The sequence below is a fragment of the Tachysurus vachellii genome, chromosome 2 (assembly GCF_030014155.1).
Source record: "Tachysurus vachellii isolate PV-2020 chromosome 2, HZAU_Pvac_v1, whole genome shotgun sequence".
Taxonomy (NCBI): Eukaryota; Metazoa; Chordata; class Actinopteri; order Siluriformes; family Bagridae; genus Tachysurus; species Tachysurus vachellii.
The window spans coordinates 35075098-35097408 of NC_083461.1; the positions used below are offsets into that span (position 1 = coordinate 35075098).

Below are 22311 nucleotides of genomic sequence, written 5' to 3' on the forward strand. Positions count from 1 at the left end.
CAGCCAGCGGTTTATAAATGAAATGAATGTTACCAGTCACTAATTTTGCTGTTCTGTTAGTCTTTAATAAGATACATTAAAATAGGTTGTAGATTTTGAAAAATAATAATTCAAGGAGATTCAGTTGTTACCATGATATGATCAATATAAGTTTAGAAGAGAAACCGTATCCTTAAAAGAAAATCCTTACCCGTAAAAATGTATCAGTAACATCTTAACATCTGAAACGTGGAAGCAGAACCCAGGCACAACACTAGCTTTATGCAGACTAAGTTTTTTTTTAGTTTAAAGTTTGTATTTTTTTACCACTTTACTCTGAGGGAAATGTTCAAATTGTTTAATGATTAAAACTCTGCAAATGACTGTGCTACACAAAACCATGCAATACAAAGTTTGCGCTCAATTGTTATTTTGAATTTAGAAAAAATATTCTTATAGTCATTTGGATTAAAAATGTTGAAAGTTTACTTTGGTTGTCACAGGGCAAGACCTTCCTAGTGGCAGATCAGTGTCTGCAGCATGCATTCAACTTTCACCATAGTCTCTGTGCTACCTTGCTGCTGGCTTACCAGGGCATCTTTGAGTACTTTACGGTTCTTACAGAGAGCCTCCCTTCCTCTCACCGCATGGAGCTTGGTAAGTTAATGCTGGGTAGTTTATTAAGAATTACAGTAGGTTTCATCAAGTGGATCACTGCAATTGTTGATGTCAATGTTATTTTTATTATTATTTTTTTTTTATGTTAATCATGAAAACATAATCTAACTGTAATAATTTCTACTTTTAGTAATAAACTAAATACAGTCTATCATTTAGAGGGTATAACACTGAAGTTCAGATTTTCCATGTATTGTAAGTTTGCTCATTCTTCTTTCCATAAAACATCTACTTTCATAGTTATATACATGTTATTACTAAACATGTAGCAGAGAACATTGCGCTGCACGCTGTTATGGTTTCTTCCAGTAAGATCTGAAGTAAGATTCATATCACTAAACTAATGCGGCCTGTAGCCAGTATACTTTGGTTACTTTGGTAACCTTTAACATGTCTGATGCATAAGACTAATGAAATATAAATTTTTAAATGCACATAATCTTCGATCAGATTTGTGTATTTTCATGTGTCCTGCTCCTAAGAGCTTTTATGAAGACGTTTGCCCTAGAGACACTATACACTGTACACTAACCTTCAAAGGCACGAAACAGCCTGTCTCTGCTGCCATATGTCTCTGTCAGGGTCCTAGAAGTATATAAAGACAGATCTCAGCTCTTTCAGTATAAGGGAGAGGAACCATTTTAAACATGCCTATATGTGCAATCCCACCACTAGCCAAGCCCAGCATGCAAGTCCTATATGAGCGAGTTCTAAGAAGACCTTTTCCCAGAAGCCAAAGGCACATCCACATAGGTATGTCAGTTGACCGCCAACCTCATCACGCCTTTCATTTTTGTGTTCATTTTTTCTTTGTATGGCCATCTTTCTTTCCCCTGTGTTGGCTGAGAGCTATGGACACTGAATTTCTTGTAAGCAGTCAACTGAAACCAAAACTAACAACAACCATTGACTTCTTTGCAGGAATGCTGCTCTTTTTTATGTCTACTCCTGTGCTAGTTTTCTCTCTTTAGCTCTCAATCTTTGGCTCATCAGAGAGACTAATTTCTCTTCTAATACAGCTCTTTGAATGAATGCTAATTTTGCTATATTTTTACTTTTTTAGAAAAACTGGACGTGGAAGCTCGTCTCCATGAGCTTTGCGAACATGTCAAGGTATGTCATAATAGTAATATTACTGATTTGAACTGCTCGAATTACTCTTTTTATATTCTTTCACAGCATTTGTTTTTGCCTGGGGCCTGGACATTAACTTTGCCATTTCAAATGTAAACATTCTTCTGCTTTAACTATTTCTTTGTTGACATCTACTTGTCTGAAGGAAACGCAAGGGGATGCTCGGCATCTGGTGAGCAACACAGACTTTTGTTCCCGTCTCAAGCATCTGGGTTTCATATCGTCGCTGTCAGGCGGAATCCTCGTATCTCCAAAACCGTTATTTTTCAGGAAATTAAAAAAACGGCGTACCTTATCTGCAGTGCACAGGGTTTAGTCCGCATTGCAGTGGATTGTCTTGCGCTAAATTCCTGTCCTCAGACGAGCACCAGAACTAGCGGGGGTCAAGATTTTTTTTCTTTGAGCCCAGTGTTTTGAAGACATTTACCTCAGAAGACGTGTTGATTCGTTGCGACTCTTCTTGAGGAGAAATATGCCGCGAAGCTCTCCCGCGGAGTGAGGAAGAGGTGGACAGTTGAAGTGTCCAATGGAGTTATGAGATTTGCGCTCAACCTATTTTCAAGACTTTAGATTGGTTAATAACTTGTAAAAATAACAGACCCAGGTGGGGACTGACCAATAGCATCGATATGTGAAAAAATATGAAATTGACCAAATTTGGACATACGAGGTTTCCGCCCGACAGCGACGATATGTAAGCTAGTGCAGTTCCCTTTGGGGGAACTCAATGCAGTATCACAGCTTGATACTATGGGAATGTCAATACCAGCACCGCCACAAATCATGAGATGTCTGTTGTGCAGGGCCGTGAGAGCAACATGGGCAACTACCAGACTTGTCTGATAGCCTGAACAGGGCACAGTAGTTGCAGTCTCTTCTGCTCTGTTGATGTATAAAGCAGAGGGCAAAAGGCTCGCAAAATGACCGAGGTCAGCCATGGTGGGCACCTTGGGAATGTATTCTGGCCTGGATGCAAAATAGCTTTGACCCTACCCAAAGCAATCTCCAGGTAGAAGGAGGCAGCCAAGCATCAGGTTTCCTTCTTGGCTCAGCTGGCACAGCTGACAGACCTCCGATAATGAAGAATGCTTTATTTTTCACTTATATCCTTGGTTAAATTGAGCCGACACCTCTTCTGCAAAGGGGGTTCCCATAGTACCTCAAAGGAGGACGCCTTTTATTGAGGCATGGCACAGTTCCTTAAAATGGTGAATACCAGACTATTTAGTGAGGGTGAATAACCAAATTTGTGTCACTGAAAGATGAGAGATGGGATTTTTGATAATTCTAGGATGGATGCGATGTGATCTCTGACTTTGACTGCGGCGTGGTTACGAGGTATTTGGTCTGTAACATGGCTACGGTAGGTGGTATGTGTCAAGGTAACATCACATGAGTGAACCAAGGTTTCCCAGCAAAATATTCCCCAGAGCATCACACTGCCTCTGTCCACTTACCTATTTCCCATAATGCACCCTGGTGCCATCTCTTCCCTAGGTAAGCCATGCACCCTGCTTGTCCACATGATGTAAAATAAAGTGTAATTCATTCACATTAGGCCACCTTCTTCCATTTCTGTACGGTTCATCAGTTGTTCTTACTTGGACCACTTTTGGTAGGTACTGACCACCCTGTTTTTGGAGATGTGCTCGCCCAGCCATTTAGCCATAACAATTCGGCCTTTGTTATTGTCGCTCAGATCCTTACGATTTCTCTTTTTTCCTGCTTCCAACACATCACACTTCAAGAACTGACTGATTACACACTATTTAGCATATAAGGTATATCCAAAAAGCTGTGGGTCTTAATTGTCTAACTTCTTTTCATATATTTTCATTTGTGTCATGTTGCAGCAGAAGGCAGAGAGCCCAGATGAGCTTGCTGAACTAGTTAATATGAATCTAGCACAGTTATGTTCTCTGCTGATGGCTCTATGGGGCCAGTTCCTGGAAACCGTTACCCTGAATGAGAGTGTCATGGCACTGTTGGCCCAAGAACATCACATTCTCAGAGTAAGTCTACATAAATTAAAACAGGCTTTATATATCTATATTTAGACATACCCTATGTCACGAACACAAAACAGAGAGGACCCAAACGCAGGATAGCATAAATCAAAACAGGGTTTAATAACTGAAAACATGAAACAGGACGCAGACTAAAGACAGGACAAACCACAGTAGATGCCGCGCTGCCCAAAGCAACGCGGCACAGTTAAATACACAAGACAATGAGAACAATAAGGATCAGGTGTGATGACAGGGAGGAGCAGACGAAGGCAGGGCAGACACGTGACGAGAAACATAAACAAGTGCACGTGGCCAGAGTCCGGGCAGAGTCCTTACAGAGCCCCCCCCAAGGCGCGGCTCCCGACGCGCCAATCCGTCCAGGCAGTCCCGACAGGTCCGGGAGGGGGGAGCAAGGCACACGGCGAGGCAGGTGGGGGGAGCAAGGCACACGGCGAGACAGGTGGGGGGAGCAAGGCACACAGCGAGGCAGGTGGGGGGAGCAAGGCACACGGCGAGGCAGGTGGGGGGAGCAAGGCACACGGCGAGGCAGGTGGGGGGAGCAAGGCACATGGCGGCGCAGCCAGAGAGGGCCGAGCGACGTCCACAGCCGAGCTGAAGGGCCGAGCGACGTCCACAGCCGAGCTGAAGGGCCGAGCGACGTCCACAGCCGAGCTGAAGGGCCGAGCGACGTCCACAGCCGAGCTGAAGGATCGTGCGATGTTCACCGATGCACCCCGGCCAGATCCACCCCTGGAGTCCAGGAAAGGGAGGGAGGGAGGGAGAAGAAAAATAATAAATCCTCCACAGAACAGGGAAGTCCAAAAACAGGAAAAAACGCAGGCCTGCGACACCCCCCGCGGACAGGAAGTGGGGTGACGTCCTCCACGGAAACCAAAAGTGAAGCGATGCCCCCCACCGGAAAGTGCGGGGCGATGTCACAGGACACTGAAAAACAGAACAAACCTTGGGCTGGCGACATGGTCCGCAACCAGGAAGTGAGGCGGCGCCCCCCGCGGAAAAAGCGAGGCGGCGTCCCTCACCGAAAAAATGCGGACCCACGTCGCCAAACGCGCCAAGTCCAGGGGGGAAAAAAAAAACAAAACACAAACACGAAAAAAGTACTCCCAGTCAGCCGGTCCAGGTTGCTGCTATCCCGCTGGGTCCTCATGTGGCGGCATCTGTCACGAACACAAAACAGAGAGGACCCAAACGCAGGATAGCATAAATCAAAACAGGGTTCAATAACTGAAAACATGAAACAGGATGCAGACTAAAGACAGGACAAACCACAGTAGATGCCGCGCTGCCCAAAGCAACGCGGCACAGTTAAATACACAAGACAATGAGAACAATAAGGATCAGGTGTGATGACAGGGAGGAGCAGACGAAGGCGGGGCAGACACGTGACGAGAAACATAAACAAGTGCACGTGGCCAGAGTCCGGGCAGAGTCCTTACACCCTACATATTATCATTGCTGTTTTTATGGCTAGCACAGGGGTCGGCAACACGCGGCTCCAGAGCCGCAAGTGGCTCTTTCATCCCTCTGCTGCGGCTCCCTGTAGATTTGGAAAATAAATATTTATAAATTTTATTTTAAAAAGTTAGTTTTAAAAAAAAATGTAATTCTAAATTCTAAGATTATGACGCTCTTGTAACATTAAAATAAACCGTGTTTAATTTGTTTGTCGCTCAAAATATGCGTCATAACCGTCGACTTGCGAAATCCGACACACAGAAGCAGACGCATTTTTGTTTTGCTGCAGCCTGCAAGTTAAAATTTTGATGTCACGAATACGAAGACGACTCAATTAGACATTGAACATTTTATTTAAAAGTAACCTTCAACTCAGCGTCTTTTTTGTTAAGGTTAGTTCAAACTGTTGAAAATATTTTTGTTTGCCTGCAGAAATAAAATTTCGTTTACTCTGTAGCAGTTCATTGATTTCATAAATACAACACACTACAGTTTTTTATATACTTTCCATAAAGGTAAAAAAACGATATATTCAGTGTTATCTTCATTTTAGATGTCAAATAGGTTTTGTGGCTCCCTGTGTTTTTTTTCCTGTGGTAAACGGGTCCAAATGGCTCTTTGAGTGTTTAAGGTTGCCGACCCCTGGGATAGCATGACACAGCAGGTTGTGATGACAAAAAAAAAAAAAAACTTAAACATTTTTCACTGTAAGTAAAGTACAGATTGTAAAAGTTATCAGTAGAGCAACCTGATCTGCTGTTGGTCACAGGTATTCCTTGGCAGCATGAATAATGTTTTTGTTTGTGTTTCGTTGTAGGTACAGAGATTTTCTGAGGCTTTCTTTTACCTTGAGCACCCTAGACAGGCTGCGCTGGCGTTCCAAGAGTTGCAGTAAGTATGAGGTTTCAATTTACTCTATATATTGAAAATGTATACCGATTCACTCACACTGATATTTGTTATATCTGAATAGTGCACATAGCCACCAGCAGATGACTGGAGTTATTAAGAACTCGTCGTACTTTCTTTCCCTACCACCACTTTCTGTGGAATGTGCCGAACTAGATGGTGATGTCAACTCCCTGCCAATCATCTTTGAGGATCGATATCTAGAATCCATTAAAGAGGGTTTGTTTATTATAAAGAGTTTATAAATTGTGGTATAGTACATTTATACAGCACTTTGTCTATAATTTTGCCATTTAAAAAAAAAGGGGGTTTATATATTATGAAATGATTATTATTTAATGTGTATGCACTTCCCGCTGAACGATTTGGAACTTTTTTATTTTTGCTGAAGACATTTGGTTTTGATTTGATACTCTTTTTTTTTTTTTTTTTTTTATAAACGTTTCTTTGTGCATTTTTGTAATTGGCAAACCGAATGTTTTTGTAGACCCCTTATTTCATTATGCTTCTGCCATCACGAGTTCCTTTAATATTAATGATTAGAGGCTGTCATCAGCTGCTGTTGTTTTCCTTGGACAACACCGTTTTATTGTACTAACAACCAAACATTGGTGGTGTCTTTATGAGGCTTCAAGATTTTTATTTACTACCAAGATTCTTTTACAGGTGAGAACCTAGGACTGAAACTAAGATTAAACATTGAGTTTAACAATACATACCTAGGCAACAAGAAAGACCTGTCGATCATATGCTTTAGTATTATTTTTGAACACTTAGAACATGTCACTGTTTATTTGAAAAGTCACTTTTTTAAAGTGTTTAACACATCCAGATGTAGACATCAGGAAATGAAATAATTTTCACGTTCATCTTGTCAAACACAAATGTCTTGGAGCAAAAATAAAAGAACTGGCTTTACTGTTACAACGTAATGTGTCCTTCAAATTATACTGTAACATTAAACTGCAATGTGACCTCGGAAATGAACAATTTGAAATAGTTGATTTAATAACTAATATATAATTGAAACGTGATTAATTTATTTATGGTCTCTTCCCAAAGATCATGATGGCCATTGGCTTGGCCTGCCCATCCCCAGGAGTGGCTCTGGGCCTATTAAACCAGATAAGCCTGTTTTGAAAGAAATAGGTTCTCTCAGTCCTTACCCAGAACTCAGTCAAGCTTCTGTAGTCAATAACTGGCCCCAGGAGAATGCTCCTCCAATAAAATCCAAATCTAAATCCATCAAACTGAGGAAGAATATCAAGACTGAGAACTGTAAAAAACTTATCAGACAGTGCTCAAAGGACTCTGTGATTTTGACAGGCTTCAAGAACCTGAAGGTCCTTCATGATGAACCAGATGACAAGTCAAAAGTGGACTTTCACTGCAGTCAGAAAGAGAAACAAGAATATTTGCTTGGAGATCCCGGCGGCAAGTTTATGTCCAAATACGTGAATCTGGACAGCTCCACAGCATACATGAATCCTAATGTCAGTAGAACTTTCCCTATAGAACTTGTGCATAACAGCCATGCTAACACCATCATTCAAAGTGAGAGTTTTACAAATCAGCCAAGTTCACAAGAACTGGGATGTACTGAAACCGTCACAGAGGAATCCAATATTATGGTCATACCTGATGGGCTTGCACATACTGCGGTCAAAACTAGTAATAAAAGCCCTTACCAGGGCGATAAGGTCACTGTCTTATTTTCAAGCCCAAGTCATCCAACACTAACAGGAGGAAGCATTTCGGAGATTACACAAAAAGATTGCTGTGGCTCTATGCCCCAACATAGAGAGAATTGTGGTAACAGAGAGATCATGGATGTGGGGTTAGATTGTGCCATCACACTGAGGAGTTATTGTTTACCCCAAGCGGCATCAAGACTCTCAGATTCAGGTATTGAGAGTGAGCCTATTTCTACCACATTACTAGTACCAGGTCCTCAGACTGTTTCCAGTTTTGCTGAAGTGAATCAAGACTTGGCTTCACAACAGGTTAAACAGACCACTACAAAGGGCCCTAGATTTGCCCTCAAACAATGTCATCTCACTACGGTTACAAAAGGGCCTAATGGAGCAGAGGGGACAAACCCAGAGAGTACTTGTGATGTGAGTGGGATACAGTCTTCTCTAACCTCCATAAACTCGCTTCCTTTAGATGATGAGATGGATGCTGAGGTTCCGTATCGAATTTCCAGTGTCATTTTGCAGGAACAAAACTTGGTTTTCTCTGATAGAACTGATATCAGTGTCTCTTTTCAGGCTACCAGCCCAACGAGGTCCTTAGTTCACCAAGAAGTCTCCCCTGTACACGTTAATGATCCAGTGTTTCACAGTGACGAGGCTTCTGTTGTTCTTTCCGTTTGCAAAGCTTTTGCTTCTCACCAGATATCTGAGTCTGCTAGGCTTGGAACCCCTGTTGGGGAAGATGTAGGGCTGGACATTGGCATTGATATGCAAACAGCAGCACAGTCTAGTATGTCAGCCACTAGTAGTACAGACCTGGTAAAAAAAGGTTTAGTAGAGAATTATTTTGGTTCATTCTCCAGCGCTGATATTTCTGAGATAAGCCCTGAGGAAACACCAGCTGTTATGCCGGGCATCCAGAGAGGTGTCCAAGCCACTGAAGAAGAAGAAGAAGAAGAAGAAGAAGAAGAAAAGCTAAACCATGAGATGATAGAAAATGGCTACTATGAGGAGAACGATAAGTCAGTCTCTGTCAATGGTTTGCCAGAATTGAAAGAAAGAAGTGGTGATGGGAATGCCAGCAGGACCTCAGAAGCTGCATGCCCTTATTTGGAGCACCTCAAGAATATTCATTTCCCCAGGACCTACCTTCAAAAGCCACCACCTAAGCCACTGTGTACCTGTATAATTAGGCAGTGGTATGAGAGCTCCCCTCCTGCCCAGATGAAAGCGTGAGTTTTTTTTAATTTTCATATATGTCATTTAATAATAAAAATGAAGGTTATATGTTTTTAGGCTAAACTATTGTTGTTTTCTGTGTGATTATATACAGTGGTGTGAAAATGTGTTTGCCCCCTTCCTGATTTTTTATTTTTTTTTGTGCATGTTTGTCACACTTTAATGTTTCAGATCATCAAACAAATTGAAATATTAGTCAAAGATAACACAAGTAAATACAACATGCAGTTTTTAAATGAAGGTTATTATTATTATTGTTATTATTATTATTGTTATTATTATTATTATTATGGGAAAACAAAATCCAAACCTACATGGCCCTGTGTGAAAAGGTGCTTGTCCCCCAACCTAATAACTGCTTGGACCACCCTCAGCAGCAAGAACTGCAATTAACGTTTGTGATAACTTGCACTGACTCTGTTACAGCGCTGTGGAGGACTTTTGGTCCACTCGTCTTTGCAGAATTGTTGTAATTCAGGCACATTGAAGGGTTTTCTAGCTGAACCGCCTTTCAGGTCAGGACTTTTTGTTTTTATTTAGCCATTCAGAGGTGGACTTGCTGGTGTGTTTTTGGATCATGGTTCCATTTATCACAGCAAGTCTTCCAGGTCCTGAAGCAGCAAAACAGCCCCAGATCATCACACTACCACCATCATGTTTTACTGTTGGTATGATGTTCTTTTTTTTTTTAAATGCAGTGTTACTTTTATCCCAGATGTAATGATACACACACCTTCCAAAAAGTTCAACTTTTGTCTCATCAGTCCACAGAGTATTTTCCCAAAAGTCTTGGGGATCATCATGATGTTTTCTTGCAAACCTGAGATGAGCCTTTATGTTCTTTTTGCTCAGCAGCGGTTTTCGTCTTGGAACTCTGCCACGCAGGCCATTTTTGCCCCATTTTTGTCTCTTTCTTATGGTGGAGTCTTGAACACTGACCTTAACTGAGGCAAGTGAGGCCAGCAGTTCTTTAGATGATTGAGAGGTCTTTTGTGACATCTTGGATGAGTTGTCACTGCGGTCTTGGGGTAATTTTGGTCGGCAAGCCACTCCTGGAAAGGTTCACCACTGTTCTATTATTTCTGCATTTGTGGATAATCGCTCTCACTGTATTTCACTGGAGTCCCAAAGCTTTAGAAATGGCTTTATAATCTTTTCCATACTGATAGATCTCAATTACTTACTTTCTCATTTGTTCCTGTATTTCTTTGGATCTCGGCATGATGTGTAGCTTTTGAGGATCTTTTGGTCTACTTCACTTCGTCGGGTCTTATTTAAGTGATTTATTAAACGGGGGGGGGTGTGGTACTATTTCACCATGTAGGTTTGGATTTTGTTTTCCCTTAATAATAAAAACCTTTATTTAAAAACTGCATGTTGTGTTGACTAATATTTAAATTTGTTTGATTATCTGAAACATTAAAGTGTGACAAACGTGCAAAAAAATAAATCAAGTGTGACAATCAAGTGTGACAAACGTGCAAAAAAATAAAAATCAAAAACTTTTTTACACCACTGTGTAGTTGTATGTGTATCTCTCACTCTCTCTCTCTCTGTCTCTCTCTCTCTCTCTCTTTCTCTCTCAGAGAAGAGAGGGAGGGAGAGAGAGACATCCACTCCCCTGTATAATCATCCCCCATTGTTGAATATTTATATTCGTAATTTATTGTAAACATACCTTATATGCACTTCAGTTTAAATGGCAACTATTTATCATTAGAATTTTACATCCATTTAGCTCTAATCTATTCTAATCAGATAAGACCACTTTCCTCCATTGCTCCATGGCCCAGTTCTGATGCTTTCATATGCACTGTAAGTGCTTCTGGGGGGTGGACAGGGGACAGCATGGGCAATCTAACATGTCTGTGGCTACGCAGCCCCATACAGAGCAAGCTATAATGCAGTGTGTGTTCTGATACTTTTCTCTCATCTAATATACCCACCCCTTAACAGGAGCCACTGTAAAAAAGACAATCGTGGTTATTTAATTCACCAGTCAGTGGTTTTAAGATCATGGCCAATTGGAGTGTTTCAGAATGAGATTTACACTTAAAACTAAATGGCACAGAAATATAAATGTGTTGAAGAGAACTTACTTGTGGGATGAAGAAGACTAGTCTCTATTTTATGAGGGATCCGGGGAGGTACTTTCATAGTGCCGCGGACCTGATAAAACCTGTCAATCAACAAAGTTTCATTAACACACTTAACAAATTCAAAGTCAGACTTTATTTTTTAATCACTGTTTATTTTTGGACATAAAATAAACAATGACCAACGTTAGGAAGAAATAGGAATCATTTGGAACGTTATACTTATTATACCTAATATTCACAAATAGATGCAGACATTTAAAACTCAGACAGCAATAGTCATAAATGAATACACAATGAATACACAATTAATTATACCATAGCAACAAGGATGTGGCATAATTTAAGACTGCCTATTCTCCTCATGCAATAGTAAAGGCTGCGATCAGATCAATCAAACACAGTGTTAAAAAAAAAAACTTTTCAATAACATTTATAAAAAATCAGGAATATATATCATATAACTGGATGCATTTTGCCAGGAAGAATGGGCAGCTATACCACCTGAGAAAATGAAGAATTCTGTTATGATTTACAAATTAATTTGATTACTATAAGAAATAAAATACATTTGCTTTGCTTTCTCACTCATGTTTTCTTTAAAAAAAATGGTCCACGTCTTTTCTGAGCACAACTATATATGTATGCATGTTATGTTATGCTATGTGTGTATGTGTGTATATATTTATAAATGATGTATTTTTAGATTTGCGCAGGCAAGAGAGGAGCTGAAGAAGATTAATCTGCCAGGATGCCTGTACAGTGAAGTGTCTGAGTTTGCTTCAACTGTGCCATATTTTAGCCTGGATGAGGATGAGGTCTGTGATGAGGGTGTTCATCTCATTGTGTGCGTCCATGGCCTAGATGGTGAGGACAGGCTCATAAATGCATGTTTTAAGTTCTGTAGTCAGGGGCAGACTTAGTGAGGTAGTGAGGGCTTTGAGCTTGAACTGTTGTTGGGGTCCTACACAAAAAGGTGAATCTACAAATGCTCCAGCCAGAAATTTAAGACTGCCATAAAACGTTAGTTAAAACAAAAATTGCAAGTAGTTATTGCACAGTGATAGAAGTAAAGCAGCTGAATGTCAAAATAGAAAGAGCCATGTGGTAAAACTTATGTAATATAGTATTGAATTAATCGGAATCAAGATTTAATTGCAAAAGTGAGCATATTATTAATCAAAAATGCGTTTTCTTGAGTAAGTAAAGGAAAATCGTTTACCTTGACTCTAGATAAGGTACAACATTGAATCCAAGTGCTAGAACCCTGCAGCAGTAGCTTTTTTTCCCCTTTCTTTCTTTCTTTCTTTCTTTATTTATTTATTTATTTATTTATTTATTTTATTTAAAAGAGGACAATGTACATTAATTAACATTACAATAATGGAAATGTACCCGAGTTAGCTGAAAAGTGCTAATTTTCATCGGCAGTCCTCCTGCCAGATGTGCAAAGGGCAACCTTAAAAATAATCACAATTATAAAATCACAAAATAAAATTACATACAACACATTATAATTAGCAAATACAGTTCATGTAAAATAATTATAAATATATAAATACACACAGCAAGAATTAGTGCCCACAGGTTTGGCTCGCTACAAGCCATTTTGTTTGCATTCTTTTTGAATGAAAAGAATGACAAAGACTCTCTGATGGTCTCTCTGATTCCTCTTCTTATTATTTATCTCAGATGAAATTAATCTGAGTAGCACAAATTCTGCTTAGTTGGGAGGTATGCAAAATTTGAGCTTGACCATAAACACAGATCAAAGTTAAGTGCAAATTGATGTTTTCCTGTATAGGATATGACCTTGAGTTAAAAGTTGCTGTGCTACATCTTGTCCGCTAATCTGCTATGAATTTTTAATAATCGCTGGTTTATCTAAGTAATTATTCACAGGCTGTGTATGATTAACTGATTTTCTTGACCTGCAAACTGGTCTGATTCGACATGATGATCCAAGTTTGTGCCAATGAGGTGGGCTGAAAATGTGTTCGTTTTTATTTTTTATTTTCTGCACTTGCATACACTTTAACCCTTTAATGTTTTCTTCACATCACGCTCATCATCACATATGACCAAAATAAATACTCTTCAGAAATCCTGAGTAGTAACAAAGGATTCGACCCGAAGCAAAAGTCACGAGGGAAACAAGCGTCAGGAACAGGCTAAGGGAACATGCACACTGTGCTCCCCCTGCTTAGCATTCTGTTAGCCAATGTCTAGTCTCTGGAGAACAAGCTCGACAACTTTAGGTCCAGAGAGACTGCACTTCCTTTGCTTTACTGAGACATGGTTGAACCCAGCGGTTCTGGACCAAGCCATTCAACCGGACGAGTTTTTCTCGGTTTACCACATGGATAGAATGATGGAGTAGGGGAAGTCAAGGAGTGTTGGAGTGTGTTTGCTGGTAAACAACAGCATGGGCATTGTACCTTTTTCAAGCTCTTGCTCACCCAACCTGGAGCTCTTGACTATCAAATGTCTTCCTTTCTACCTTCCTTGGGAATTTTGCTTGGCCATAGTCAGAGCTATTTATCCACCTCAGGCAGACACGAACACTGCTTTATGAGAGATACTCTTTATCAAACTCGCAATGCTCATTGTGACGGATGACTTTAACATCACCATCCTCAAACACACAGTGCAAAACCTTTTCTATAATATCACCTGTGTCGCAAGAGGAAAATGGATCACTCAAACTGATCACTGATAAACACAAGGACAGTTTAAGGCACAATTACTGTACGTATACCATTTGGGAAATCGGCCCATGTCACCATCTTCCTCATGCCTAATTTCAGGCCTATCCCCAGGCTGCACTTCCTTTCTAAGGTTTTAGAAAAAATTGTATACACACAATTTAAATCTTTTTGGATATACACGACATCCTGGAGGTTTTTCAGTCCAGTTTTAAAACACTGCTGTATAGTACAGAGTCAGGTTTGTTAAGGGTCTTTAATGACATCCTCATTGCGTCTGGTGCCGGTGATTTTGTGATTCTCATCCTACTAGACTTAACTGCTGCTTTTGACACAGTCGACCACTACATTTTAATATCTCATCAACTTGTGGGTATTCTTGGCCCTGTTTTAGAGTGGTTTAATTCCTATTTAAGAAATATAACTTTTTCTGTGGGTCTTGCTGGTTTTGAATCCTCCACTGCTCCTTTTTCCTTTGGGGTTCCACAGAGCTCGGTTCTGGGGCCATTACTTTTTTTCACATTATTTTCTTCTCCTGGGATCCATCCTCAGGCTACGGGATTTCCTTCCACTGCTATGCAAATGACACCCAGGTATACCTACTGGTAAAGCAAAAGGCAGGTTTTATTTATTTCTCATCATCTTGATTGTATTGATGAAATTATGGTTGGATGGTATTGAACTTCATACATTTTAACTAGTTTAACTTTATACATTTACAACAAGACAGAGATGGTGATGTTTGGTCCAAGTGGCTTCTGTAAGTCTCCTCCTGTTGACCTGGGTCCCTTGGCATCATATGTTAGACCCTTGATAACTAAACTTGGCTTAAAATGGAAGCAGATCTTAAATTGGACAGCAAAATTGGAGCAGTGGTTTATAGAGTATTTTACAGATACTCTCCAAATCCTAATGGATTTGAAGCTTTCGCTTGGCAACTAGAAGTTTCAGATCATTCCATAAATGTTCTATGGGATTAATGTCCGGAGACTGGCTAGGCTACTCCAGGATGTGCTTCTTCTTGAGCCACTTCTATGTTGCCTTGGCAATATGTTTTGGGTTATTGTCATGCTGAAAGACTCATCCACAACCCATTTTCAGTGTTCTGGCTGAGGCTAGGAGGTTCTCATCCTAAATTCTATAGTAAATGGCCTCATTTATTGGCCCCTTAAATGTTTTAAAGTCTATCTGTACCTTTAGCAGAGAAATGGCCCTATAATAGTATGTCGCTAGGACTACTTACTGTAGTTAAGTCCTTAGCCCTGTCTTTGTTTTATGTAGCACCATGATCCTGGAGAAACGTTGTCTCATTTCACTGTGTACTGCAACAGCTACATATGGTTGAAATGGCAATAAAAGCTTCTTGACTTGATTTGACTTGATGTTTCCACCTCCCATGTTTGGCAGTGGTGTTGTCAGGGTTATATTCAGCATTTTTCTGCCTCCAAAACATGGTGAAACAAGTTGATGCCAAAGAGCTAAAATTTGTTCTCAACTGACATCATCACATTCTCCCAAGCCTTCTCAGAATCATTCAGGTGTTCATTGGCAAACTTCATACGAGCCTGTACATGTGCTTTCTTAAGCAGGGGGACCTTGCAGGCATCTCAATCCATTACGGCGAAGTGTGTTACTAATAGATTTCTTGGTGACTGTGGTCCCAGCTCTCTTCAGATCATTAACATGCTCCTCTCGTGTAATTCTAGGCTGATCTTTCACCTTTCTTGCATGGAGCTCCAGAGTGAGGGTGAACAGTGGTCTCTTTCTCACCAAGCTTCTTCCTGATGGCCTTGTACCCTATTTCAGTCTTGTGCAGGTCTACAATCTTGTCCCTGACGTTCTTTGACAGCTCTTTGGTCCTGCCTATGGTTGTGGAGAGGTTTGAATGGAAGAGATTGATTTTTTGACAGGTGTCTTTTATACACATAACATAAGTTGAGATTAGGAGTGCTTTCCTAAAGGGACAGGACTTATTTGAGTGCCTCATGGGCACATAACCGTGGGTGGTCTGTGGGGGGTCACAATTCTTTTTTGTTTGTTTATATTTTGTCTCTCTCTGTGTTAAAATAAACCTACCATAAAAATTCTAGACCTTTAATTTCTTTGTAAGGGGGTAAACTTACAAATTCAGCAGGGGATCAAATAATTATTTCACTGCATTATTAAGCTTTGTTTCCTAGATGTGGCTGTTTAAAGTGTATTCATAATTGGAAACAAAGGAAAAGTAAAGAATTATTGTTTATGGCTCCATCTAGAAAAATGTATATACTTTCCCTTTTATACTTTTAACTTTTTTAGAGCCATAATACATATGTAAATGGAAGGATGATGACTGATGCTTTTATTATGTCCTTGCTTCTTGAAGATGTGATTAAGATGCCGTAACTTTAGTTAGTCGTTGATGCCGTTAGTTGTGCAACAAGCAAGATTGCACCGAGCAATTTGTGTTATAATGATCGATGATAAATGAATGAAAATGCTGACCTATACTTTGCTAATGAGCTCTTGGTTGCACAAACTCATTTAAATATATACAGTTGTAGAAGAGACATTATAATAACACTCTCTGGTGTCACCCAGATGAGCATGAGTTCCCTTTTGAGTCCGGTATCTCTCAAGGACCTCATATTGTCTAGAGAGTTTTCCTTGTCACCATTGGCTTAAGCTTGCTCATTAGTGCTAAATGTATATTGAATTTTAAAATTTTGTCATTTATATTTCTGTAAAGCTCCTTTGAGACAACCTTCAATTTCAAAAGCACTAATAAAATGTAATAAATTTGAAATAAAATTGAATTGATTAAGTGATAGTTTTTTAAACATCATTTTACATCATGTTATATAACATTACACATGTTTGTACCTGCTTAGAAGTTCAAAATAAACAGAACTTGAAAAGTAATATAATGACTATAATGAGTTCATTGCATCTGACTGGTTGCTTTGAATTTATTGTCAAATGTAGTGCCGGGGTGCTACATTTGACAATAATAATTAATATAATTCTGCTGTCAACATAGTTAGTCAGATTTTTCAAACTTTGCCATACATCTTTTGTACATATTTTGAAAACGCCTTTCCAGTTAACAATTAAAAAAAAATTTAATTCTTTCCCTCCACTCAAACAACAGGTAACAGTGCAGATTTAAGGTTGGTGAAGACCTACCTAGAACTGGGCTTGCCTGGATCTCGTATAGAGTTTTTGATGTCAGAGCGTAACCAGGTAACTAACCATTTTTCTTCAGAGTCAAATGTTTTTTTTTATATATATATATATATATATAAATTGTATAGAAAGTAAAATGTCTTGTCTTTTTTTTTTTGCCTTTTACCACCTCAGAATGACACTTTTGCTGACTTTGATTCTATGACTGACCGACTTTTGGATGAAATTGTACAATATATACAAATCTACAATCTCTCAGTTTCTAAAATAAGGTAATTTTTTTTAAAGATGAGACAGAACAATGACAACATCACTGCAGGTTACTGTTTCATTGTTACTGCATTGAAATATTTTTCACACCTTGTTTGTAGTAACAGCCATAACTTGACAAATATTTGATGTTCACAAAGAAAGGTTTCACTTTCCAAAGGCTTGTCTAACAGTCTGTAGATAGGAGCATTTTATGCTGAGTCTAATTGATAAGTTATAATTAAGATTAACTAATTATTATGATTGTTTTCCAGCTTTGTGGGTCATTCTCTGGGAAATCTGATAGTGCGATCTGTGTTGACAAGGCAGAAGTTTAAGGTCTATCTTAACAAACTTCATACCTTCCTTTCACTGTCTGGACCACATCTTGGCACTCTCTACAACAGCTCAGCTCTCGTCAATACTGGTACTACTACACCTTGACCATAAGTACACTAAAGCCCCGTTCACACTGCAAGTCTTAATGCTCAATTCGGATATTTTGATCAGATCAGATTTTTTTGTTTGGCTGTTCACATTACCTTTTAAAATGTGGCCTATATCAGATACCGGTGTGAACTGTTTGCTGTTTCGAACTGACCCGCATGCGCAAACGAACAATAACAATGACGTCACACGCAGCACGCCGTTGTGCTAAAGTTGGCGAGGTTATGGAGGAAGTAAGAATTTTCACTTTTCTTTCTAAATGTTTGTGTAATGGCAGCACAGAGACGCAGTGTTTTGAAAATTTTCGGATGTCGAGGGCAACTTTTGATGATTTGATCCATTTTGTAGGCGTAGTCACGTTTGTGTGCGTACTCGCCGGCGCATAATTGTGACGAACGTCGATGTAGATTGACGTAAAAGTCGCATCAAATCCGCCTCGGTTGTTCACACTGCGGCCACATTGGAAAAAATCAGATTTGGGTCTGATTCAGGACCACATATGGAAGTGGTCTGAATCTGATTTGAAAAAAATCAGATCTGGGCTAGATTTGAGTGTTCACACTACTCCTGAAGAAGTCTGACCTGGTCACTTGACCCCAAATAAATCAGATTTGGGCCACTTTTACCTGCAGTGTGAACGTGGTCTAAAAGACATTTCACCAATTAGGTTTATAATATATTATGAAATGATCATTGTTTTATTATGACTTCCTTGTAAATTATTATTAAACTACAAAGCTTGTCCTTAATTTGATGAGTGCTTCATTTAGGACTGTGGTTCATGCAAAAATGGAAGAAGTCTGGCTCACTATTGCAGCTGACTTGTCGTGATCACTCAGACCCACGGCAGACATTTCTCTACAAGCTAAGCAAGAAAGATGGTTAGTAATACTCCTTGGTCATTGAGGCAATCAGAGTATGTGGTGGGTTTTGTTGCTGCTGTTGTTTTTTTGTTTGTTTTTGTAAACTTACTGTACATTTTGGCTAGGTCTTCAGTTTTTTAGAAATGTGGTGCTGGTGGGCTCTCTGCAGGACCGTTATGTGCCCTATCACTCTGCTCGCATTGAGATGTGCAAAACAGCCTTAAAAGATAAACAGATGGGTAAGGCCAGCATTTTTTCTCTTATCTTTTAAGAATTTTTTTTGTTTGTTTGTTATACATTGGAGGGGGGCACGGTGGCTTAGTGGTTAGCACGTTCGCCTCACACCTCCAGGGTCGGGGTTCGATTCCCGCCTCCACCTTGTGTGTGTGGAGTTTGCATGTTCTCCCCGTGTCTCGGGGGTTTCCTCCGGGTACTCCGGTTTCCTCCACCGGTCCAAAGACATGCATGGTAGGTTGATTGGCATCTCTGGAAAATTGTCCGTAGTGTGTGAGTGTGTGAGTGAATGAGAGTGTGTGTGTGTGCCCTGTGATGGGTTGGCACTCCGTCCAGGGTGTATCCTGCCTTGATGCCCGATGACGCCTGAGATAGGCACAGGCTCCCCGTGACCCGAGGTAGTTCGGATAAGCGGTAGAAAATGAATGAATGAATGAATGAATGTTATACATTAGAAAGTTCAAACTAATTAAGTAATCTATGTTAACATATTTTTATCCCCAGGGCCAGTGTATGCTGAGATGATTGAGAACTTATTAATACCTGTGCTCCAGAACAAAGACTGTAACCTGGTTCGATACAACGTTGTTCATGCCCTGCCCAACACAGCCAACTCTTTAATAGGTCGGGCAGCCCACATTGCTGTTCTGGATTCTGAAATATTCCTGGAGAAGTTCTTCTTGGTAGCTGGACTAAAGTTTTTTCAGTAGCTGGTTAGGCCGGAAGATGGCACAAATACCTCCCAACGTCGAAACAGACATTCTCAAGGGCCCGTCACTTTTCAATGGCCTATATTTTCTTCTAAATATTTAATTGTTCTTTAGCTCATCTTAAGTATAGTGTTCATAATTAAAAATTTTTGTATTGGCATTTTTAAAAGTTATTATTTTCACTATTCTTTTCATTACAAAAATAGTAACTTTACAACGTGTATCAGTGTTATTTAAGTTAAACATTTGTCTAATGGGGAAGAACGTTCAAATTTGTTTAAATAAAACCTTGTTGATTCTGAACTGGAAATTAAACTAAATGAATTTATCATACTTAGTATAGCTTAATGAAGGGCCTCCTTTGTTGTGAATACTCATGTTTAACAGAACACAAATTCAGTCGGGAGTATTTGCTATCCAAACTGCATTAGATTACTTTTTAGTATTCATTTATGTACATGCATTTTGTCGGAACAGCCTTATACTTTGTTTTATGTCTTTTTAGCTGTTGCAGTGTCATGCACAACATATGTTCCCATATGTCCCAACCTGGTGTTGGATAAAAGTAAACAGCATGTTGATTCTTTTAAAAATTTCAATTTTCCACATTAAATTTGTTTAAGTTGAGTATAAGAAATTCTTGTATTATTTTATGTTTGTGTTCAAGAAAACTTTAATTTATTATCAGGTGCTAATTTGTGTTTATAAGCAAGATATTGTATGCAAGAAATGTAAAATAAATGTCATTTTTATTATTCACAATTTTTTTCTATAATGGACCTAAACATCATTAAATAAATCTAATGAAAAATTTTGTATCTTTTACTTTTTAACCATTTATAATCTTTGGAAGGTGCACTGGAATGACCATGCAGTGTTCCTTTTTCGTTTTTTACTTTCATGCTTTTATGGAAAACAATATAAAAGCAGGGTTCCCACGCGTCCTGGAAAACCTGGAAATCCTGGAAAATTAATGACCAATGTTCCAGTCCTGGAAAACACATGGAAAATGAGAGAAAACATAAACTGTCCTGGAAAAAATCTTGTCCTGGATAATTATTATTTTTAAATGTTGTTGATCATTTAAAGAACAGTTTACAACTGGTGGAAACAATTAACGTTAGTAACAGAAAGCGCTCTGTTCAGGGACGCTGAGTTTTGACGTTTTTTTGTTATGCTGTTTAATCTCGCTGTGACGGATGACGCTGTCTTGTGTTGGCGGTTTCAGGCGCTAGGAATGGTTTAAGTGCTCGAATGTTTTCAGCAAATGGTGACGGGTAAACAGGTTATATTAACCTTGTTAATCTGAATATCATGTGCAAGGGGAATGCACAGCAAACTAAAGCATGCATGACGGCATTGACCTGAGAAAGGAAAGGGTATTAATATGTGCAGTCTTTTTATTTTATAAATGTTGATATTTCATTCACATGACAAATTGTCTTTAAAAGTATAGTTAAGTAATAGCCCTAAAGTGTACGTTGTTTTTAAGACTTCTGGAGAGAAGAACATATTACTTTAGGCCGTGAATCTGTGATCATTGTCTTTTTTTGCTAAATTTGAAAAGTCCTGGAAAATGATCTCTGAAAAAGAGTGGGAACCCTGAAAATGATAGTTTACATCAAAAACCAATATGTTGGTAAAAAATTAGAAAAGCATGAAGTGTTAATTTGCGTGTGGAATGATCAGTTTCATGAAATATGATGTAACAACCTGTATTTTCAGTGAATCCCTACATGCATACGCAAAGGTGTGTCTTAGGCACTGAAAATGTGTTTCCGCAAATCTCAGTGCCATAGGCCTTCAGGAAAGCGGTTTGTCGTGCAGCCTTTATACAGTATATGAGCACATCTGACATGCTCTAACAGTTGTTTTTTAACTTTGGTGAGAAATCTTGAAAAGAAGCTTTTTAACTGATTTTAAGTAAAAATAATGTAAAACATGACAGCTCACATTAAACACCCCCAGTTGGTCGTTGTCACGAGTGGGGTTCAATTCTCGGTCAGTGCACCAACTCGGCCACTGAAGAGTTAAGTGTCTCCCAAGCCCGGATAAAAATGGGAAGGTTGTGTCAGGAAAACTATCCGCCCTAAATAAAACCTGTGGCAAAGTCTTGTGGCAACTGTGATGGCCCAGAACAGTGAACAGTCAAAAGAAAATTAAAAAATAGTTCATGTTAAAGAACAATATATTGACAGTTAAAAATAGTTAAAGGACAAAAAACTGATGTTTGAATGTGGAATGATCATTTTCATGAAATCTTAGGTATCAGCATGTGTTTTGAGTGAATCCCTGCATGCATGTACAAAACTGCTTCTCAGGGTCTGAATACGTGATTACGCGACTCTCAGCCCTCTACACTGCAAATATGAAACCAGCAATTTAACTCTAACAGCGTTAATTCTAACACTTTCGCAGCGTATATATGGGAACCACCACAAATGTGTTAACCTGACACTTTTGAAAGTGTTAGCATTACCAACACAATCATGGTGTTACAAATTCACTCACGCACTCACACACTATGGACAATTTTCCAGAGATGCCAATCAACCAACCATACATGTCTTTGGACCGTGGGAGGAAACCGGAGTACCCGGAGGAAACCCCCGAGGCACGGGGAGAACATGCAAACTCCACACACACAAGGCAGAGGTGGGAATCGAACCCCCAAACCTGGTGGGGTGAGGCGAACGTGCTAACCACTAAGCCACCGTGCCAACC

General features: G+C 39.5%; 1 protein-coding gene across 9 annotated transcripts in view; it reads left to right on the top strand.

Moving 5' to 3' along the window:
* The window catches only part of fam135a (family with sequence similarity 135 member A), a 62634-nt gene extending 42265 nt beyond the window's left edge, over window positions 1–20369 (top strand). For 5 of the 9 annotated variants that reach the window (XM_060864436.1, XM_060864434.1, XM_060864437.1 and 2 more), the window contains 14 exons: window positions 483–636; window positions 1333–1410; window positions 1721–1770; window positions 3645–3803; window positions 6094–6167; window positions 6250–6404; window positions 7248–9111; window positions 11921–12081; window positions 17050–17141; window positions 17259–17356; window positions 17609–17760; window positions 18551–18661; window positions 18769–18882; window positions 19382–20369. In XM_060864436.1, the coding sequence (XP_060720419.1) occupies window positions 483–636; window positions 1333–1410; window positions 1721–1770; window positions 3645–3803; window positions 6094–6167; window positions 6250–6404; window positions 7248–9111; window positions 11921–12081; window positions 17050–17141; window positions 17259–17356; window positions 17609–17760; window positions 18551–18661; window positions 18769–18882; window positions 19382–19587 (3468 nt within the window). In that variant the 3' untranslated portion in view covers window positions 19588–20369. The remainder of the gene's footprint in view (window positions 1–482; window positions 637–1332; window positions 1411–1720; window positions 1771–3644; window positions 3804–6093; window positions 6168–6249; window positions 6405–7247; window positions 9112–11920; window positions 12082–17049; window positions 17142–17258; window positions 17357–17608; window positions 17761–18550; window positions 18662–18768; window positions 18883–19381) is intronic. The other 4 variants (XM_060864443.1, XM_060864439.1, XM_060864440.1 and 1 more) reach the window with 4 other exon arrangements.
* The last annotated feature ends 1942 nt before the right edge of the window (window positions 20370–22311 follow it).